This window comes from Gordionus sp. m RMFG-2023, chromosome 1, assembly GCF_954871325.1.
Source record: "Gordionus sp. m RMFG-2023 chromosome 1, tfGorSpeb1-WG-v2, whole genome shotgun sequence".
Taxonomy (NCBI): domain Eukaryota; kingdom Metazoa; phylum Nematomorpha; class Gordioida; order Chordodea; family Parachordodidae; genus Gordionus; species Gordionus sp. m RMFG-2023.
Genome location: NC_088775.1, coordinates 78,152,021 through 78,175,919, shown reverse-complemented (window position 1 = coordinate 78,175,919; position 23,899 = coordinate 78,152,021). Strand labels below are relative to the sequence as shown.

General features: G+C 27.1%; 1 protein-coding gene across 2 annotated transcripts; it reads left to right on the top strand.

Annotated features, from left to right (window-relative positions):
* Window positions 1-22,419, top strand: LOC135922466 (venom protein 302-like). 2 transcript variants are annotated; one of them, XM_065456831.1, is made up of 4 exons: window positions 1-139; window positions 8,117-8,240; window positions 8,345-8,473; window positions 22,166-22,419. In XM_065456831.1, the coding sequence occupies exons 1-4, from the start codon at window positions 81-83 to the stop codon at window positions 22,271-22,273; spliced, it is 420 nt and encodes a 139-aa protein (XP_065312903.1). In that variant the 5' UTR covers window positions 1-80; the 3' UTR covers window positions 22,274-22,419. The 2 variants fall into 2 exon arrangements, with proteins under 2 accessions (XP_065312903.1, XP_065312904.1); XM_065456832.1 differs by lacking the exon at window positions 8,345-8,473.
* The last annotated feature ends 1,480 nt before the right edge of the window (window positions 22,420-23,899 follow it).

Here is a 23,899-nt window from a genome sequence, read left to right as displayed (position 1 = left end):
AAATAATTTTTAAAAGTTTATTAAATCTTATTCGCCCTTGAAGGTTATTTTAAAATTAATTAATTAATTCAATAAATAAAATGATATCGCTCAAAATTCTTTGCCTGCTCTTACTTGGAATAATTTGGTCAACTACTAGGTAAAAAAATATATATGCATTTTCATATTTTAAACTTTAAGCGAGAAAAATGAATATCTCGATAAAATGACCATTTTGATAATTCATTATAATTATTTAATCGTTAAAAAACGTTTTTATTAAATTATCGGTGTGATTTAAAAAAAGGAAGTGCCCTTTGATTGTTTTACGAGAAGGTCAAATATTCGTTATGGACGAGATTCGTTCTGCATGAGCTACCACGTTTTTGAGGGGACGCGAGTATAGCTCTCTTATGACACGTCCCGTCTAACCGAACCTGAAGTGTAAATTGGCTTTTAGACCGAAAAATTGTAAAAACGAACCATTTTCTAGGAATTTGATTCTAGCCTTGTATCTGACCCATTAGAATACAATAATTTAAGCAGAAGTCCAACAAGAAAATGTTTTTTCGATTGATCTTAGATTTGGTAGGATCAAATTCGGATAAGATGCCTCAGGATTCTAAGGCCTTCATTTATAGTAAGCGCGAAATATTGCGATGTCGCTCAAGCGCTGCATATATTATCGCTAACCGATAGCATAATCAGGCTTTCGAACAGAACCGCAAAACCGGAACGAACCATTATAATTTTCTGAACAGTAACAGAACCATTATAAGAAATATAAAAAGAGCGAACCGAATAGTTATAAATATTTCAAACCGGTTTAAATGGTACAAACCGGTTTTTAAAATAATTAATTTTAATTATTAACCTAAATTTGAAATTTTAATTTTCCTTGGGGGCAATTTAAATTCGCGATCTTTCAGATTTAAACTTTTTTATTTATATAATTAAAATCGCCTTTATCTTCATATCAATAACAAGTTTATTGTTTTTACTTTATATACACAAAACTATTTTTGGCTAAATTAACAAGTTTATTCTTATATATTATTTATTAGTTTTTATAATAATACTTACTTTTAATTTAGGAAAAAAACATTTTTTTTAAAATCTTACTATAAATCTTCAATTTAAATAAGTTAACTAACTATTAAATTATTTTCATACTTGTGTTTTATATTAAATGGCTTTACATTATAGATGTTAAATTATATGATTATAATTTTTTTTTAAAAAATTTAATGTATAAAACCAGGATGAACCGAAAAGACCCATTATAAATTCTCAACCGGAAAGAACCTTTATAAATTTATTCAAAAAAACCGAAATGGAACAAAACCTTTATAAAATTTTAAACTAAAATCCCGAAACGAACCGAACCGCTATACCTAACAAACGGTTCGAACCCCTGAGCATAACTATATCATTATTATGTATTTTGTAAATTACGCATCGTCTGAGCGACATTGCGGTATTTCGCGCTTACTATAAATGAGGCCTAAATTTTATTTCATTTATTTCTGAATAATCTTCTTCTTTTCAATAGGATTTGATGACTCCGAGAATAAGGTTATAATCCCGCTTTTAAAATAACGATTAATGAATCTAAGTGTGTTGCCTTGCCATCACTATATTAGAGGTCTGCAATGGAAAAATTTTTAAGCCGGTCCGGTTGGAATTAATTTGCCTAGCCCGGCCCGTCCAAATTTGTGCCCACTTTTCTAACCACTGTCAGTAATTTTATCTTTGCTTGCATTTGCTAAAAATAAATTTCTTCTTTTAGAAGTTAGCCTAATTAAAATATAATTTATAGAATTGAATAAAAGATGCACCAGAATCTCTTCCACCTTAGCTGCTTTTTAAAATCCAGAAATATAACCTATGGATAAATAACCAATGATTTTCTTATAGAAATAATCACTAAATGTAGGAAAAGGAAATCGCATTTATGAATGAATGATCTTAGTAACCATAATCATTTAAATTATAAGCAAAATATAATATTCTTATTTTAACAAAATTGAGCTTTAGAATTAAAAAAATTCTATTTACTAATCGCGCCAAACATCTCTAATTTTTGCTGGCCCGGCCCGTTGATTTTTTAACACGTTACCATTTAAAAAAATTAATTAAATATTAATATATAACTATAGTTTCTTTTAATAGTGATGCACCTGTTATTTCTAAAACACATCATTATTGACTAATATATTAAGCTCGCACCCCCCCCCCTCCCTACTCCCTCCATTTAAATTATTTATGAAGTAAAATTTATATGCATTTACGTGTTTTTTTAAGAAAAAAAATATTATATTTTAAATTTATGGTATTATAGTCCTAAAAATTTTTTAGAACTCTAGTCAATAAAATATTTAATTTCAAAAAATATTCGAAATATCATTATTTTATTAAATTATAATTATAATAATAAATAATAATAACCTAAGCTACACACTATATAATCCATAATATTTTACTCCTCATTAATAATTATAATTATAATGTAAAAAAAGATCAAAAAATTAAATAACTATATCAAATATCTATTAATTATGTTTGTAACAATTCGTCTATTTTAGAGCTTGTTTTTTATTGAATTTAAAATTATCAACCATTTTTTTGAACGTGATTTTCTTCGTTACTTTAATAAATAAATATTGGGTTTTAAGAATTTAATTGGATGCGTTTTATTATTTAGAAAACTTTCATCACTTTTACTCATTATTAATTATCTTAAAGCATTTTCTATTAATGTACTAATTATGAATTAATTTTTTTTTTCTGTTAAGGGTTCTAATCGAACCTTCATGAAATTTGATTTGTTTCATCATTTGCGAATAATTATGCATATTTATATTTGCTAGGGATAATAATTATAAATATTCAATAAAAATTTTAGACATTATAATATTAGCCATACTCCAAAATCTTTAACTAATCTTCTTTTTTTCCCCATGATTTCTTTCACCATTTATGGTGATTAGCTCATTTATTCGTTCTCATTGTTTTTTCCTTCTAATTCCTTAGGTTAGGACTTACTCTTTTTCCTCGGTGTGGGCAGCGTTTACATGACAGAAAATTTACTGCAGGTAAATCTACCTTTAAAATCTATGAATCCCTGACATGAATCCGAACAAATATACTGCTGACAAAAAGACACTCGACATAAATACTCCCGGACATAGCGACACCTAAGTAATAGACATCGGACAAAAATAAGGTGGAAATACCCCAATTTTATTGATTTTTTCAAATGCCTAAAAAATTAATTTTTTAAAAAAATTAGTATATTTATTTTATACGGTTCTAAGTATCTGATAGATTTTACCGGATATAATTAGTTTTGTTGGTTTTAATAAAATTAAGTATTTCTCATAATCCACATTTATGCTTAGATTAACCATAGCCCACATCAGGCCTTGCCATGAACCGCGTGGCAATACGTTTAACTAACATCTAAATTTTCCCATAGTCCACATATGTGCATAAATTCTTTTATAAAGGTATGAGTAAAAACAATTCACAGTGGCTGCGCGTGCGAATTATGACTAGGTAAATATTTTTTTAGTGTGTTGAAGAAATTAATAGTTTTTTTAAATTTTTTTATTTTTCTAAACATTTAAATATTTTCATTAATATTGGGGTATTTTTACCGGTATCTTTTTGTCCTGGCGTATTTTTGTTAGGTATATTTGATATTTGGGTCTTTAGGACCAGTACACTTCTGACCTATTAAAACCTATTCCTTCACTTCCAAAAAGAAATTTGGCAGCTTTCGGCGGCAAATATTTTACGCTATTAATTATTGAATTTGTAATTATATTGATGTAAATATCATGCTCCTAAATATATTAAATTATTGAGAAATAAGGCAAATACTATTATTAATATCTAGATATTTGTAAAATTGTTATATATAGCAATCACGGAATTATTGTAAATAATAGTTTTTGGCTTTGTATTATTTACAAAAGTAAAGATTAATCGAAATTTAAAAGAATATATTACAATTGTTAATAATAAATTGCCTCTAGTTGTAAAGTATTTGATAATCGATCAGAAGTGTCATGGATATAGAGACTCGAACAACAGTAACCTGGACAGAAATTCATCTGGACAAAAAGATATTCAAAATAGACTCGGATACCTAGGGCAAAAGGACACTGGATATAAATAACCAAATTTTAATAATTTTTAAAAATTTTTTCTACACATATTTCATTCTCCACTAAAAAGATTTAACTAATAATAATGCGCAGCTGCTAGTACATTTTTATAAAAAAACCATACACATATGTGGAGTATACTGAGATACACATTCATGGCAAGTCCTAATGTGAGCTAGGGTTAATCTAAGCAGAAAAGTAGATTGTAAGGCATACCTAATTTTATTAGACACCAAATCCACTTCATTCGGTAAAATTTAACATAAACTTAGAGCTAAAAGGCATCTATGAGTCTTTTACCAAACTACCCGGTTTTGGATAAGGACTGATACCAAGTTAGTGGAGCACGATAGTGATTAGCTTAGGTCTGTGCACAAAGATACGGGTTAGTGTTTAATTATATGAGAAGAAATATTAACTTTATTATATACCAAACTCACTATATTAGGTAAAGTTTAACAGACTTTATAGCCGATAGAATAAATCAATAAAAAAATAAAAAAATACCCATTTCTAAGCATTTAAATTTTTTTTATTAAAATTCGAGTATTTATATCCGGGTTCTTTTGTCCAAGATATTTATGTCCGGGATTGGGAATCAAAATATTTATATTATGTTAAACATGTATAAAAAAAATGAGGAATATAAAATAAAGTGCAGCAAAAAAATGGAATTGGTAACCCCCCAATATATTTACCCCCCCCCCTCCCCAGGAAGCAATCCCCCCCGTCATATAGACGTTTAGTGTGGGCAAACTATACCATTTTAGTCTGGTCTTTCACTGCTTACATTATTTCCGCCTCTTCCTTCGGTGAACATTGATGTTGCAGCTCACACCCTCTATTGTCCTTGATTCTAATTTCACTGTGGAATTAGGCTTCCCGCCTCCCTTTTTTCAGTATCTAAGTTTAGGATCCATCTGGAAAATTTGGCCATACAACCGATTTATAATTTAAACAGCTCCTACTTATTATTAAGTGTGCGATAGTGGCATATAATTCTCGTTATAATACTACTAATCCATTTCATCTAACCTGCGTTAATTCTTGCTTTTATTTCACCATCTAACCCTCCATGTACTTATACACTTTGTTCCAATTGTACTCAGAGTTGGGCAGTATACCTCGAATACTTGTATCTAAGATAAAAGATCCTTTTGTATCTTGTAATCAGTATCTATTTGGCATTTTTAATAAGATACTAGCATCTGTATCTAAGATCCTTTATTCTGAAAAAAATCTTGTAACTTTTTCCTTTTTTTGACAAAAGATACAGATACAGATTCTTTTTAAAATTCATGTTTAAAAATTTAGATTTACATGAAATCTTTAAATATATCGACAAACAGAATAAGTTAGAAAATAATTTTCCCTAAATCAAATCCCAATCTTAATATTTTAAATGGAAATTTTATTTAAATAATTCAAGTCAAAAGAAAATGTACAGGCTGAATATCAAACCTGTAAAAACAAAAATTGATAAGGGGTTCAACAAACTCCTCTACAAATTATATTAAACTTATTAAAATATATTATTGATAATTTTAAGTTATTATATAATTATATATATATTTTTTAGAGATACCATTTAGGCATTTATAGACAATAATGTATCTAAGAGAGCAGAGAAGAAAACCAGCAAACTATCACCATAAAAAAATCAACCCAGTATATCAGTTTGATTTGATACCATTAATAAAATGAAACAAATAATTATACAAAATAAAATTGACATGGAGCAATGGAAAAATATATAAAATTATGGAAATGGAAATCTTCTGAGAAGATAAGGGAGCTAACAGGTGGTAATCAGCTAAAAGTTCCATGCTTAATCAGGTGAAATAGCCTAAACGATAATATGACTTTACTGTTAAATATTAATCACATTTAAATTTATTATTTGAAACAATTTATTGTCCAATTGAGGAATATTATTAAGACAAACAACAAGTGCAGAGTAGTACAGAATTAGTGCCCATACTTTGTGGTTAAAGGGGACTTAGGCAAACTTAAAAATTCAAGTTCTCAATATTGTTTTTACCTTTAATAAAAGCTGTCCTAGATTGTATGGCTATGGGCAAAAGATTTGGGAAAATTTTTCCTATGAAGATGAGTATAACGAGGCTTTTTTGGCATAATTATCATACGTATATTTTAAGAACTCATGCTTTGTCGGAAACAAAATATACTTTCAAAATATATTATTAAAAGAAGCCCTAAATTTAGTCCAGTAGTATATAATCAAGCTCAAGCTATAACACCAATTGATTTAACATCTAATACAGAAAATGATGATTATTTTTTCTTAAGTAAACAAATGTTGCTGAGTTCAATAAAACAAATAACATTGAGCTGGAGGTTTTAAATTATATTAAAGGCCGTCGAAATACATTAGAAATGCTTAATTAATATCCTTCCATTAAGGAAATTTTTTTTACAAAGATAATATTGCATTACCTTAATCAGTTCCAGTTGATGTCATTTAGTTTTGGCACAGCCTTAAATACGCCAAAACGGCAAAGGCTTAATGATAAATTATTTGAAAGATTGATCATCTTAAAAAATAATGATTTGATTTAATATATTTTAAATACTCTTTTGCAAATTAATATTTTAGCTCATAAAAATACTACTTTCCCTTCATGCCTGATTATTATAATTAACTCGTCATTAAATATTCTATTAATTATTGTAAATATCATTCTTATTATATGCTTATGTTATGCTCTTCACCAATAAATAAAAAAAAAATTCTATATAAACTATTCGGTAATGATAATATTATAAAAGTATTTTGTATTTAAGATAATCTCATTTGTCAAAAGATACAAGTATCTTTTATCTTGTATTTTTTTAATATTTTGAATAAGATATTAATATTTGTATCAAAGATCCAATTTTTTTAAAAGAATCTATATCTAGATTCTTTCTCAGGAGAACCTGACCAACTCTGATTGTACTGATACCCTTTTGGTCTTAGCAATAAATCTGTCAATTCTGAAAATAATTCAATAAAATTTTATTTATAGATTGAGAGAGAATTATCAATGTTTTCTAAAAATTTCACCAAATTCTATTATCAGGGTTCAAAGTTATGCACATTCAACGTTGAACATACAAATTTCGAATTTTTCAACATGTAACATCAACATTTAACATTAATGTGAGTCAAATGTTGTACTTAAAAGCTGATATTCAAATGCCCGCCTCTAGCTCAAATACATGCTCTAAAACGATTTCGCCATTCATTGATTGCACAGTCATCAAGCCTTGATCGATAAGCTCTATTCCTCCACAAGTCGCGATTTGATAAGGTCAACGTAGCGCATGTATGCTTGATAAACACTTTCTCGAAGGACGCTCTATATGTCATAGTCGACCGGATTGAGATCTAGTTGAGGGTGGGCAAAGAGTAGACTGTATAAAATCTGGAGTTCCTCTTGTAAGTAGAACCCTTGTAAGTAGAACCACAGCTTTCCTGGCCTGGTGAGCTGGAGTACTCTCCTGCTGGAATTTAAAAAAATTTTCCTTAATTGTAAAGTTTAAAAAAAATAACTTTTTCCATGTTGAAAAATTCGAATTTTCTTTGACTAATGAATTTGCATAACTTTGGCTATTGATTGAAATTTTCAGAAACCATTAATAGTTAATCCCTTTCTTAAAATTTTACTGAATTATTTTTAGAATTGACAGATTTATTGCTAAAACACAAAGGGTTTAATTCGAACACATTGTATATTTTCGATTTCACCAATTATTTTTATTCCACCTCTTAGGTTTATTTTTATCTCTATTAATTATCAAATCATATCAATTTCTATATTTCCCTAATTTTCCATCATTTTATTTTTACATAACAAAGCACAATGCCCCTGAAAGCAGATCTTTCATAGTTCTTTACCTACAAGAAAATATATTTTTTAATTTTATAAATATTTTTTTGAGTGATTTTTTCATTTTTATAGATATATTGAAGGGTTATCATGTACTTGCCATCAAATGGAGGGAAAATGTAATTCTCCGCCTCCAACCAATTGTAAAGGAGATATGGTTAAAGACGCCTGTGGATGCTGTGATGTTTGCGCAAAAGTAGTTTATATTAAAGATTTGATAGGGAAATAAATAAAAATTTGAAGGAAAGAAAGTTTAAATAATTTTTAAAAAATGGCTAAAAGTATATGAGAATTTTATAGGTGTTAAATGAGACCTGCGGAGGACCATGGTGGGTAGGCGGGAGATGTTCAAAGGGGCTGATATGTAAATTTTCTGATTATCGACAACCTATCCAATCTGATGGCGTTTGCATTCTAGAATATCTTAGGGTAAAAATTATTTGTTAAATATTATAATAAAAAATGACATATTGACTTTTACTCAGTTTTTTGTAATATGCATCAAGTAGTATTTTCATAGAAACTATGTAGCATTTAAAAAACAAATAGAATTTACTATATATACTTTAATTTGTATTAATAACCCAATCAAAAGATTTTTAAAACCACAATTTATTTAAATTTAAATTTCTTATATAATAGAGACTTCTTTTTTTTAAATTTCACTTGGAAGATTTTATTAATATTTTTGGATTTATTCTATTTGCATGAGCAAATTTTAGAAGGATCATTACTCCCATTATTTTTAAAGTGCTCATTCCTAATAACATCTCTAAAATTATTTTAAATTTATTGGATTTATTCTATTCCTTTATTCGCCAAAAGAGACAAGTTCAAAATTTTATTAAAAATTTAAAGTCTAACTTAATAATTCCTCCATGAAAGAAACAACTTTTAGAAATTTTTAATTCTAATCATTAGCCTTCAACAAAATGCTTACATTGACTTATAATTCATTATCCGTGGATTTAATAGACACAAATGGTTCTCAAAAAACATATAGTTTAAAACATTAACAATAACTTTTCAGATAACAACAACACTTAATTCCACATCTACCTAAATCACCTCCTTCTTCGCCTTATTATTATATATTTTCTAACCCAAAATCTTTTAAATTTCTAAAGGTCCTTGAATTCAGATGGAAAAAATTTTCTCAGATCGCACCTCCTTTCGCTTGCAAAATTTCAACAGTGAAAAGGAATTCCTTATATTCTTTTTAATTTAGTACATTTAAGGTGGTTAATTAAACTTTATCCAATATCTAAAGTATCAAATTAAAGATGAAGCCTGATACATATCTTCCTGATGAATTTTGACCTTTCAACTCTGCACAAAGAAGAAAACATCTCCCATAAAAATCAAATCCAAACTTATCTCTAAAAACTTGAAAAGTTAAATATGTAAAATGCTTAGATTAGCTAATTTTAAATTAGTTTACACCTATGATTTCATTTCCTCACTGCATTATGATGTGGCTTTTATTAAACTTTCTTCCAAATATTCTAAATTCACTGTCATTCCAACTTATTCAAACCTTACTCCATATACGTGACTGAATTCATATAGGAAGAAATAAAGAAAGCCATATCTCATTCCATCGTGATTCTGGTCAAGGTACTGGGGAATTTGTTCTATATTTCCTCTAGACATTACCTCTCCATTAATATGTGCACATATTCATTTTTAACCAAGCTAAATAACTTCTGCAAAATGTAAGAGGATAGGTACCTAGCTTTGCATTTCCCCTACTCTCTGGAACACGATTTATTGCCTTAAAAGACCCAGATTATGATATCCGGTCCATTGTAGTGTTAACCTTTGGACTTCTAGTTGCTAAAATAATTTCAGCAAGAATAAAGCACAATAATCTAGTACTTTGAGAACATTTTAATTAGGTGTGAGAGTAGTGGGATGCTGTGAGGCCCTTGTTCACTTTACCCGATTTCATGTATAAAACATTCCCATTAATGAAGTCATGATTAAGATCGACTTCCCTTTAGATACTTTCACTCCGAATCCATTCAAAGATTTCATGAGCTCTATTATCCCAAGATATAACAGATTCTTCCACTCTTACTATTATTATACTTCTACATTACAATTTAAACAAATTATTATATTTGGCCATATTATAGCCCTTATCAAGCGTATTAGTTTATAATATAGGTTATGATTATAATAAACTATTAGTGTATATACAGTGGCCCCTACACTTTCTGAGCGAATGAAGCAGAATACCCCCCTGAAAAGTATCCCTTTGAAAAGTATCCCCCCCCCTCGAAAAAGGGTAATTATTTTATGACACCCATAAATTTCAAAAATAATTTTTATTGCATCAAATTGCATCAATTTTTAATATATAATATAAATAAAATGCAAAAAAAATATACTTTATAAATATTATTTTTAAATTAATAATTTAGATAAATTAGGGGAAGAGAAAGCGAATTTATAATTTCATCAATATTTAATTGTTTTAATAAATTTTTTTCCATTGATAATATGGTTAAATTATTGAGAAATGAATCTTTCATGGTACTACGAAGTCTTGTTTTAATTAATTTAATTTTACTCATGACTTTTTCGGCAGTACATGAGGTTGTAGGAGGTGCAGCATAAAACACACCTATTTTAAAGCTAAAAATATTTTTATATTTAATGATGAAAGTATATATACCTCTCCTTTTTGGATTGTAATGTTTGATGTCTAGAACTTTCAAAATCAAAAGGTAGATTTCTCTCCTTCATAAAATCTTGTGCCTTTAAAAAACATCCAAAAATTCAGTGTTATTATCTATTAGATTAAAAAATAATTAAGACAATAATTTATATTATATTTCTCAAATTAATCAAGCAATCTTTTGCCAATTGAATTTGAATTATTGTAAACCCTATATCCTTCGAAATGGTTTGCAATTTTGTACAAGCCAAACTTGTTATCAACAAAATTTTATCCAAAACACAAAGTGATGAGATAAAATCAAATTTTTCTATTCTAAAGACTATAGCACTAGCCATAGTGGAAGTGGCAGGATCTTCAGAATCCTTTAAATTTGTTAAAGCTGCCCTCAAGGCATCATAAAGTAGAAAAAAAATTTACAATAGCTTTATATGACGATAGCCAGTTTCTAAATGAAAAAACATTTTAAATCTAAATAAATAAATACTATTACCAAGTGGTATTCTTAATGCTTAGAAATTGTTGCGATTTTTTCAGATCATTACAATGACATTTTTTGAGTACCTCATATATTTTTACACCATTAAAATAGATATAAATCTCATCTAGTATTCCCAGAACATTTCGAAGTTCTTTAATTAATTGGCATAATTGAACAATTATTAAATTTAATCGATGACAGTAACACCAAATTAAAGCTGCCTTTGGCGCCTCTGCTCTAATCAAGGCCTGCACACCATTGATTTTTCCACTCATGTTTGAGGCGCCATCATAACTTTGCCCGACTAGAAATTCAAGGGGTAAATTCATCGAGTCGAGTTTGGATATTATATTATGCTTAATATCGAGATCTATGGTATTTCCCGTACAATATACGTCAATTTCAACGGGCTTCGGCGTCTCACTATTTTCAACATATCTTACTATCAAAGCTATTGCTTCTGATTTCGAAACATCATATGTGCATCTACTATGATTGAAAAGCACCTGTTAAATGTAATCTCATTTTGAATTTTTTTTATAACCATATTTTTCATGGTTTCAATGAGAATATTTATGTTATTATATGATAATAGATTGATAATTTCGTTTTTAATCCCTTAATCATTCTTCATTTTGTTGTATATACATTTTTAGTGCAAGCTCAGAATCTGCAATAAGCTTAATAAGGGCCATCATATTGTCTTCTTGTTGCCTGTTCCCCCAGTAGGCTTGGTTACGAGATATTAAATAATCTAAACATCTTATTATAATTCTTATGATAGAACAGATATTATCTACACATTCTTTCTGGGGTGTTATAAATTTTATTATCAAATCTTTATTGTGAGAAAGCCTTCCATAATCGGCCATCATATGTGCCTGTGAAGATTCTTGCAGAATAATATAACGATTATTATTCTGCCATTTATCTAGACCTTCACATGTCCATTTTAAATTTGTGTGTGGACCTCCAAATAAGAGACATGTTAAGCAAAAAACTTTATTCATTTTAAGTAATCCAATTTCTAGCAATTTTGCTATTGTCAATATTAGTTTTTTCATAAAAGCTTTCATTAAAGGATCTGTTTCTATTATTATTATCTTTGGAGAATAAATAATGTGTAGGTTGAAGAGCTCCTACTAGATATTTATCAATTATAAATTTGTCAATTCTTTTTCCAATAATATTGGTGGGATCATTTAATTCATAAGAAAAGGGAGGGAGGGAAGATAAGATATTTTAATTAAAATATGAATACTACTATCTATTCATATTATGCTTAAAAAGATAAATAGAAAAATTTCTGTCAATATATATTAAATTAAATATTAAGTTAGGGAGGGGGGGGGGGTCTTATTATTACATTTATAAACCAGAAATCACTTGATCATGATGGATGTAACAAAACAGTAAAAGAATTAAATAATAAAGAAAATTTTTAAAAAAAGTACCCTCACTCAAATTTACTGAAGCAGTTACTTCGGACCCCCCCCCCCTCCCCCCACCCGTTGTAGGTGCCACTTCACCGATTGGAAAGGGATATTAAGGCTTTATATTCCGTTCCGATGGTCTTGATAGAGAAAATAATGTATTGACTTTCCAATTTATTCCTGATTAGGCAATCACTTCTGAGCATTCAGATAAAGAAATGACGAATAAAAATATATCGCTTGTCAATAAGATAAATAAAAAGAACTATTATTGTAAACATTCTTTTAAAACGAATACGGTTGATATAGGTTATAAGAAAACCAAATATAATAGTACGTTTGATAGAGGATAAAATAAAGCCAAATATAATAGTACTTTTGATAAATATTATAATAAAATAATTAAAATTCCTTGCGTAGTAGGGATTCAGCAGGGAGATTTTCTTGAATCATTTCTATTTTGCCTTGGAATTAACAAAATGATTATGACAATCAATGCCTCATGCCTTTCTCTTCATATCTGGTACAGTCTGTGGGACATCCAAAGAGATAAGTATAGCCATTTATATATTCCATGAGATTGGTCCATTTTTGGATTTCACTCTCAACTAGAAAAAATCAGGATTCTTTCAACTAAACTGTTCTGAACTTATCACCCACAACTTTCAGCTCATTAATCAAAATAAACTAATAAATCCCCGGTTGGAGACAACTCAGCTTCATGTACATTTCCTCACTCAACTCTTGAGGCACTTTTCAAGTTAGATGATATCCTACTCTTACTCCGCTCTCATAAATGCTTCTCCTTTTGAAAAACTGTACTTCGCATTCTTTATGTCCCAGATAGTAACATCACGAGGGGAGAGGAAACACAGGGACTCAAGTCCTCTCAAAAATTTAAAGAGTCCCCTTAAACTTTTTTAAAAAAATACCTGAAAGAGGTCATTTTGAAAATGTTAGCTACAAAAAATAAGGTCATTTTAGAAAAATAGCAAAAAAAAATTCAGAAATTTTAAAAAGATAATTTTTGAGCCCCCTGATATTGTAGAGACTAGTGATACAACTGCTTTCAAGACTACCATTTTTAAATATCATTCTTTTAAGCTTATATAGAACGGGATCTAGGCACTTATAGAAGAAATCCCAAACCTAAAGTTTGGAAAAATTGTCTGGGCGCATGCTTCTCTCCCAACAAAATATGACGGAATAGGCATCGGATATCCTCAGATTGAACTTCAGCTTTTATCTCGGCTGTCTTAAAGTATCAAAAATGATTTGTACTATACAGAGGCATTAACTTTATGAAGATAGATTCAATGATGATCCACTCTATTAGCCCCCGTAAACATATAGGAATGAGATACAGTTGATGACCGTTGTCAAACTCTACTATCAAGCATAAAACATGGATCATTTCTTCGCTGTTAAACAGTTTAGGGCACCAATTCATTGAAGCGATCCCTTCTATAAACCTTTTATGTACTGCCCTTCTTGCAAAGGACGAATCTTAAAGCATAATCAATGCAACGTCATCATACACAGTGCCTTAAAATATATCTAAATTTTATTTTTTAGAACCTCTTGGGCTCTTCAAATCCAATGGGAAACGCTCTGATAGTATTACGTAAATTTTATAGAAAAGAATGGGGGAGGGGCATTTGATAATATGAGACTACTCCTATATTGATTATTTAACTAGACTCCAACATATTGGATAATAAAGATTAATAAAAAATCTCCCATTCATAAATGTCCTATCATATTATAATACCAATCACTTCTCCAATACTTTACCCACATACATATGATGGCTTCGCATTATTTTACTTCAAAGAACAAGGTGCCCACATTCATAAATTTACTGATGAACCCCGGGAAGGATTCTATTTCCGCCTATGCTAACAATAGTTATACACAAGTAGAATTATTTAATTCATCAGAATCCTCCTTCCCAAAGCGCAAATCTAATTTTTCTTAATATAAATAATTATTTTAATTGTAAATTACTATTACTATTAAAAATTATTAGAAACCTGCAGGCCCGGCCCTAAGCTCATTTTAATTTTTTTAAATATATCAGGGTCGGGCTGGAAATAATTTTTTAAAATCCGGGCCGGGCTGTATATTTTAAAACGAAATATTTTAAATCGCCATTATTAGCTATAAAAATTAAAGATAAACATAATTATTTTAAAAAAATCCGGACCGGGCCATGCAAGCGTTACCTCTTCAGGTCTCTGATAATTACATAGCAATTGTTTTTAAGTACATAGCTATATATATATATAAATTTTGAGTTGACTAAAGATTGATTTTATTTTAGATATTTTAAAAATTAGTATTAAACCTTATATGTCGAATTATAGTAAATTTGGGACAATCTGTATTTTTTTAAATTTTAATCCTTTATAGCGCTCATTTTTCAGAAGAAAGACTTCTTATTTGCCTGAATCATATTTCAGCATATGCATATATAGAGTGTCTACTAGAGGTATGCAACGGGTGGGTTTTAATACGAACACTCGCCCCAGGCTACCTGCTCATTTATCTACAAATTAAAAAGATTTTTTTATAATAGTCTGTTCTGCTCATTTTGCCCTAAATATATTCAAATTAACTGGCCCATTGTTTTAAATTTTTTTTTAACCCACCAGCCTAATGTTTAAAATCTAGTTGCCTTATTATTGCAGTGTCTACTCTCTAAATTTCAGACATTTTGTCGTGTGAATATTTGCATATATATCTTAAGAAATTGAATTATTAGTTGAAATATTTCATGGCGAAATTCTCAGTGTAGGTACTATACATTCTAAATAATTCAGGCATGATCAGATCTAAAATTAAAAAATCGATTTTATAAAAGATTTTATAAAAATTCAGGATATTGAAGCAACGCTCAAATTTTCTAAACTACTTAACGTTATCGTTAAAAATTGGGTTATTAAAAAACTAGTAGAATGAGCGTGAAAAATTTTCAATTCATTTACTTATACTTATCAATAACATGCATAAAAATTTTGTCCTTTATTCGAACGTTATAGGTAAAAAATAAGGTTCACGAGAATTGAAAGGAATAGTTATTGATATGCAAAAAATATAATACGATCACCTAGTGACATTTTATCACGTGATACTTTATCATGGCATTGCTTTTATATAACACTTGATAATTATAAATGGAAATTTTTAAATGTATTTTCTGGTAATAATTTAATATTAAAAAAAAATATTTCATTCACTTAAAATTCTTTATGAAAATTGTTTTTCTCTACTGATGTTTTTATTTATTGTTACTTGTTTACTTAATCCTTTTTTCAAAAGATTTATATTATTTAAAAATTAAGGTCTATTGTTTAGTATTTAAATTTATCCGTTGATTCAATTATTATATTTTCCTTTATATATAATCTCAACTTTCATTATTATGTAGATCTAATTTTTATTAATTATACTGTTATAACTTAAATTTACTTCAGAAAATTAACCAACCCTTTTGTATCAAAATTATTAATATACAATTCAATATTTTAAAGGTGCGCTAAATATAATTCTCAAAATTGCAAATCATTAACAACAACCAAAGATAATAGTAGTCCTCTCTCTGAATTATAAATACGAAAATGATTCCAAATCCGATGCCAAAAAGGCTTTATCTGAGATGAAATCTAAATTAAGCGTGTATTCTAGTTCTTCGTTTGCCCAGGCAACTATTAAATTATGTTCTAAAAATTCCTTGAAGACCGGCATAAAAAATAAGCGCTATCATAATATTGCCTCCAATCCAGATGAATCTCTATCATTATCCTTGGTCATAGGCGTAGCCAGAATTTTCCTAAGGGGAAGGGCGATGGGGGGGGATTACCAAATTCCTGGGGGCTTCGTTCCCTGACCCTATTTTGGGTGGGTCTTTAGTCCGTTTTGCCCACATTCGGCCGGGTTACCTTTGTCTATATATAGTCATAAAATATTTTTACAAGAAAGGAGGTTATTTTTGATAAAAAAAATAAGCGTGGAACAAATATGAAATATATTTTTATTAGTTTATATAAAATATAATAAATTACTTGTATTTATACATTAATATAAAAGCATGGTAATAATTTATTCCACAAGTATAAGAAATTTATATATAAAAAGTAAGTAGATATATAGTTGATATTCCTCTATTATATAGAATTGGATCATAATACTAGGTAAAATTCCATTTTTACAGACATATTTTACATTTAGATAATAAATTACAGTTAATATTATAACAAAATTTACTAATCAATGCTCTTGATAATAAATATAGCAACAATTTGCATTCAATTATTTAACGCATCTATTTATTTTAAAAAGATATTAAAAATAATCTTCATATTATTCATCCCACAAAGTCTTTAAAAGATATTTTCTGATGTCCTTATCAATATTTTTTAGTTTTCTGTAATATATAATTCGCTATATTGGTAAAAATTATTTGATTGTCATATGATAATTTATAAAATTAGATATACTCTAAATCTACGACATTATAATATTCCACTGTTATTGTGCTTTAATATTTTTTATTTAATTTATGATTTAATTTTATCAATAGTTTTATAATTATATTTTACTTTTATTAAAATAAATAAATTAAAATTACTCTCTTTATAAAAAACTATATTTGATATATTATATTATTTAGTAATTTTATGGATCTTTTATTAATCATTATAATACATTTCACTTTTGTCTTAAGACTTATCTTTGGCTTATATTCCATTTCTTAAACATTTTGGTTCGCTTTTTTCATATATAAATGCTTTTTTTCTAAAAATGTATAAATTATGATAATAGTTTTATAAAAAAAAAATATCAACTTTTACATTCTTTCTTTCAAAATATTGTTTAAGATATATACATACATTTTTGAGGATCAGGGAGTGGGGGAGGAATAAAGGGGATATTTTTTATTAGCTTAAAATGATATTCACAAAAAGTGATAAATTTCTAAAGGGGGGGATTTCCCCTTGTCCCCCTTCCCTTGGCTACGCCTATGTCCTTGGTAGTTATAAATGATTTACAATTTTAAGAATTATATTCGGTGCATCTTTAGTGTATTGTATTATTTTGTTTGAATTTTATATATTCATAATTTGGTATAAAAGGATGTGCTAATTTTTTGAGGTAAATCCAAATTTTAACATTATAATAAGAATAAAATCTACTTAATAATATATAAATTTAAGCTATATATAGAGAAAAATATAATAATTGAATCAAATAAATACTAGTTTTGTAAACATTACTTCAAAAAAGAAACGTGAAAAGTAACTCGCTACAAATCTCTTTTTATTTATTTTTCACCAAGGGTAAAAATGAAGGATACTGAAAAGGGATCAAATAGAATTTCAAATTGAAATCTCTTATTTTTAATTAAAGTTAAATTGTAGAATAATTTTGGTGGCAGGCTATTTATAATGTTTGATTGTATAGTTACTGATAATAATATTATACAAAAATAATATATTATAAGATAGATACATTTTGTAATAATTTTTTATTTACTTTTAGCAACAATTGATTTTCAAAATTTTGATCATATAAACAGGAGTGCTCAATATTCAACACAGCTTTTTCGCTGTGCTAAAATTAAATTCAACTGGAGCAGAGGAAAAGAGGATTGTATTTTATTTAATGAATAAAAATTTAATTGGGATTTATAAAAAATATTGATTTATATTTATAAAAAATATTATTAGATTATCTTTAAAAGAATCTTTATTCAGATCCTCAAAAATTTTTTAAATCTTTATCAGAACAGAATTATATCCTAATTCATATTTACCTACATTTGTGTTTTTAGATTTTAGCTGCTAGACATTGAAGTTAAAATATTTAAATTAGGACATATCCAAAACTTATAAAATATAGCCATACTGCCCTTAATTTTCTTTATTTGTTATAAAATGTAAGAAATAAATAGTATTAACATATATTATCCATAAAATAAATTAATATTAGAGAAATTTATATACCTTGAATAAAATGAATTAAAATCTTAACTATATTATCCCCTTTACCTGTTTACTAGTGCCTCTTCTTAATTATCTAATTTGCCTTTCAAAATTTTTATATATATTACGTTCTACATCCTTATTCACAAATAATAATTTCATGATTTAAATTCAGGAAAAATTCAAAATATATGTTAAAATATTCTAGATATTGAATTGTCACCATTTAACTGCATTATCCAAACTATCTGGTAAATCGGATGGTATAGACTAGTGGCACGATTTGAGTCGATTTATAGTTTGCCAAATAGAGGTTCAAATTAGACTCCGTTCCACTTAACCTTCTAGATTTATCATCCTATTGATGATCTTGGTTAATAAACAACTCTATGATCTCAAGCTTCATATCCCTCACTGACTCATTATTGAATGATTGAAGAGAGAGATGAGGGGCCAAGATACCTCCAAATATTTTTTCTCATCAATCATCGTCCACAAAAACCTTTTCACCTTAATATTCAACTTCCAAACAAACATATGAGTCGTTCTACCTTTAAACTGTATTCAATTTCTTTAATCAGAAGACAGATTTAGTGGTCGCGAAGGTATAGAAGCTATCCAACAAAAAATTCAGCTTAAAATATTCTGATATAACTACTCCTTGGGAATGCAATCAGTTTTTATTTATTTATATTATAATATATATTTTCTTTTAAATGTATTTTAATTTTTATAGCTCTTTAAATAGTTTTATATAAATTATAGATTGATTATAAAAATAGAAAAAATAATTTAAATATTATAATATCAATATATTATTTTCATATTTAAAAAAATAAAATAATTTAAAGTAACAATTAACGTTTTAAGTTATCGTTACTTAAAAACTACAAAAAAGTAACGAATGACCTTCTATTTCTTTAAAAAAGGTAATGCCATTGGTAACGACGTTACTTTGTAGCACTAATAAATATTAAATATTGGACCTTAATTTTTATATATTCTAGATCTTTGTTGAAAAAACGATTGAGTAGAAAAATATCAATAGATAAAAACAACAGACCTTAATTTTTATATATAATACATAAAAACAATTTTTTATATAAAATTTTAATTGAATGGAATTTTTTTTCTATTATTAATGATAAAAATAGCAGGGGCGTCGCTAGCCTTTACAATCTCAGGAGGCTCAGCTAAAAAATTTTTATGGGGGGCAAGCCTCCCATACTCCCAAATTTGTGGGCCTTTGGCCCGCTTTTGCCTGGCCTTTGGCCTATTTTTATAATAATATATTATACATTTTTAAAATATGCTAATTCTAGACAATTATTCTGAATTTCATATTTTGTTATTTATAATATTTTGCATACAAAATAAACTAGCATATAAATAATTAAAACAATACAAACCATTTCTAAAAATAATATTTTTTAATACAAAATCTATTTATTACAGTATAAAATATTTTCGATTGCTGATATAAAAAAATTTTGCGTAAAAAATTACAAGTGATAAAAAAGGTTAATTAATTCATACATACACCTCAATTGATAATGGTTTTTAAAAACCGCATAAGGCTATATAATTCTAGCAAGTTACATTGACAAAAGGTCATGAAAATAAAACTTCTGTTACCATTTTAGACAATGTTTTATAGAATGGAAAGGAAAAATTTATAGGCCTAATCAAATCAACAATTCTTGTAGAAGAGAATATAAACGATAATCCAAATCATAAAACTATATGGTGGTTAGAGCTTCCTCTTAAATGACATGATGGAAGTTAGATAAGTAATTAAGAAAAAAATTGTGAGATATTAAATTTCTAAAAGATTATCTTCTATTTTTAATGATATAATAAACAACTACACAGTTGACCATTATTGCTTATAAAATATGCAATCATATGCTCTCAGCAGCTATAATAATAATCTTAAATTACATAGCCACGCAAATAATAGATGCTGGTTAATTTGAAGTCATAGCTATGACACTCAATATATTAACTTATATCAGAATTTATTATGCTAGATAAATTGATAAAACAAAAACACTAAAGATCTTAAGAAGACATTATGCAAATGTATTGAAGCCTTATGTTATTTACAAGGCAGGGATGTCATATTAGAAATGAAACATTTTGTAACTATAAAATAAGATCCAGAGTGATATGATATGATAAAAGAAATTAATAAAGATTTTATATATTATTGTCGCACCACCTAAACTTCGTATATTATATCTTAAAATAGTAGTAGTTTGTAATAATATCAAAAATATAGTAGTATTAAAAATTTAACTCGAAACTGTTTTTCAAATAAGAAAAAAATAGCTTTTCTAAAAACACGTAAAAAAGAGAAGAAAAGTTATCTAATTTATTACAACCATTCTAGAATAAATGATAAGATGTTAAATTTTTAAAAATATTTCTAAATAAATAGATGGCGTTAAATACTTGAAAACACTGTATTACTTATATTTATTATCAAAAGCATTTATTAGTAAAATTTATTAAATATTAACTGTAATATATTATATAACTGTCAAATACGTCTTTAAAAGTGGTATTTAATCTAATTATAACCAATTATATCTAATAGAGGATTATAAACTATATGTTTACTGACTTTTTATAAATAAATCTTTTATACTTATTTGGATTTAGACGTTGAAAATAATTTTAAGAAGAGGCGTGGTAATTAAATTTAAATATCAATAATATAGTTGATTATTGATTTTGAACTCCTAATTACAATATTAAATTTGTTAATTTTAAATTAATATTTATTTAATTAAGGTTATATAATAATTTTAAAAGTCAATTAAGCTTCAACTGTTAATGCTAAATTAATATTTAGTGAGTGATATTGATATATTTTTAACACAGAATATGATTGCAAGATGATAGAGTGAACATATAATTTATATGTATAATCTAATCTAATAATTAAAATAGTATTCATTTAATAAAAAATTAGAAAGTTTTATTAATTTTTAAATAATAAAATTAAATCTATATATTACTCAATAGAATTATAAAAGGAATCGTTCAGTGGGCAATTGAAAAAGATTTATTTTTAGTTCAAGGGGATATTAAGGAGCAATTTTTTTAAAAAAAAGTTGCTTCAGGGGGCTATTCAAATTTTTCAGGGGGCTCGAACCCCTGGGTTCCCCCTCCTAGCGATGCCACTGAAAAATACCAAAGTTAAATTTTTTTATCTAGGATTATCAAGTGTTGCATGTTTAAGTGTAAAGTACCAAATACCTGAGTGATTAAGTGTCGTTGGGATAGGTAGCGTGTTAAAATACCGTTTCATTTGTCAAATTTTATGAGAGATAATCAATTTTATATTTAATTTTCAAAGGGAAATTTTCTATATTTTGAAATTTTCACAAATAAAGGTATTTTTTTTAAATAGGTTACCAATTATTAAAAAAAATTATTTGCAATAATATAATAAAAATATTGCCTTTTAAATTTAATCATGCTATAAAACGATATATATCATTATTTGTCTTTTAAATATTTTTGTCAAACTAGAAATTGGGCGATCCTTGTGGAACCAACTGGCAACAAGGAAATTGCACACAAGGTTTGAAATGTGATCAAGCAAGTCCAGGAAACATTGGAGAATGTAAATCGGAATAATACAAAGGAAACCGAGATTATTATTATAATTTAATATATTTATATATATATATATAAATTTCAACTTTATTTAATATAAATCGAAATTATATTGTTTCTAATTTATTTAGCAGGAAATATATTATAATCTCTTTTTAAACTATAAAAATGACTACGCAGTTGACTATTATTGCTTATCTAAAATCTGCAATCATATGCTCTATGTAGCCGTAGTAATAATCTTAAATTACATAGCCATACAAATAATAGATGCTGGTTAATTTGCAGTCATAGCCATGATACATAGGCGTAGCCAAGGGGGGGGGGCAAGGGGAAATTCCCCCCCTCCTTCAGAAATTTATCACTTTTTGTAAATATCATTTTTAGCTAATAAAAAATATCTCCCTTAGTCCTCCCCCCACTCCCTGACCCTTAAATATGTATGCATATATCTTAAATAATAATTTAAAAGAAAGAATGTAAAAGTTGATATTTTTTTATAAAACTATTCATCATAATTTATAGATTTTTGGGAAAATAAATTTATAAATATATAAAATGAACCAAAAATGTTTTTTAATAAATGGAATATAAGCCAAAGATAAGTCTTAAGACAGAAGTGAAATATATTATAATTTTTAATAATAGATCCATAAAATTAATAAATAATAGAATATATCAAATATAATTTTTTATAAAGTGAGTAATTTTAATTTATTAATCTTAATAAAAGTTAAATATAATTTTAAAACTATTGATAAAATTAAATCATAAATTAAAAAAATATTAAAGCACAATACAAACAGTGGAATATTATATGTCGTAGATTTACAGTAAATCTAATTATCAAATGACAATCAAGTAATTTTTACCTATATAGCGAATAATCTATTTTACAGATAACTGTAAAATATTGATAAGGACATCAAAAAATATCTTTTAAAGACATTGTGGGATGAACAATATGAAAATTAAATTTAAATATCATTTTTCTTAAAATAAATAGATGGCGTTAAATAATTGAATGCAAATTGTTGCATATTTAATATCAAGAGCATTGATTAGTAAAATTTGTTAAATTATTAACTGTAATATATTCTCTAACTGTCAAATATGTCTGAAAAAGTAAAATTTTACCTAGTATTTTATAACTCTATATAATAGAGTAAAATCAACTATATGTCTACTTACTTTTTATAAATAAATTACTTAAAATTGTTTGGAATAAATTATTACCATGCTTTTATATTAAGGTATATACAATACAAGTAATTTATTATATTTTTATTTTATATAAACTAATAAAAATATATTTCATATTTGTTCCAGGCTTATATTAAAATTTGTAAAAATATTTATGACTATATATAGACTAAAGTAACCAGGCCGAAGGCCCGCCCAAAAGGAATCTGGGGGCGAAGCCCCCAATTTTTTACCCCCCCCCCTTCTTATGAAAATCCTGACTACGCCTATGCCATGACACTCACGATGTTAACTCATATCAGAATTTATTATGTTATATAAATTGATAAAACAAAAACACTTAAATTCTTTAGAAGAAATTATGCAAATATATTGAAGCCATAAGTTATTTACACGGCAAGGATGCCATATTAGAAATGAAACATTTTGTAACTATAAAAAGAG

Bases quoted from the DNA above. Each gene is read 5' to 3' on its own strand.
- LOC135922466 (XM_065456831.1), top strand. From the start codon at position 81: ATGATATCGCTCAAAATTCTTTGCCTGCTCTTACTTGGAATAATTTGG. The intron at 140-8,116 runs GTAAAAAAATAT...TCATTTTTATAG, and splicing joins ATAATTTGGTCAACTACTAG to ATATATTGAAGGGTTATCAT. The intron at 8,474-22,165 runs GTAAAAATTATT...TTGTCAAACTAG, and splicing joins GCATTCTAGAATATCTTAGG to AAATTGGGCGATCCTTGTGG.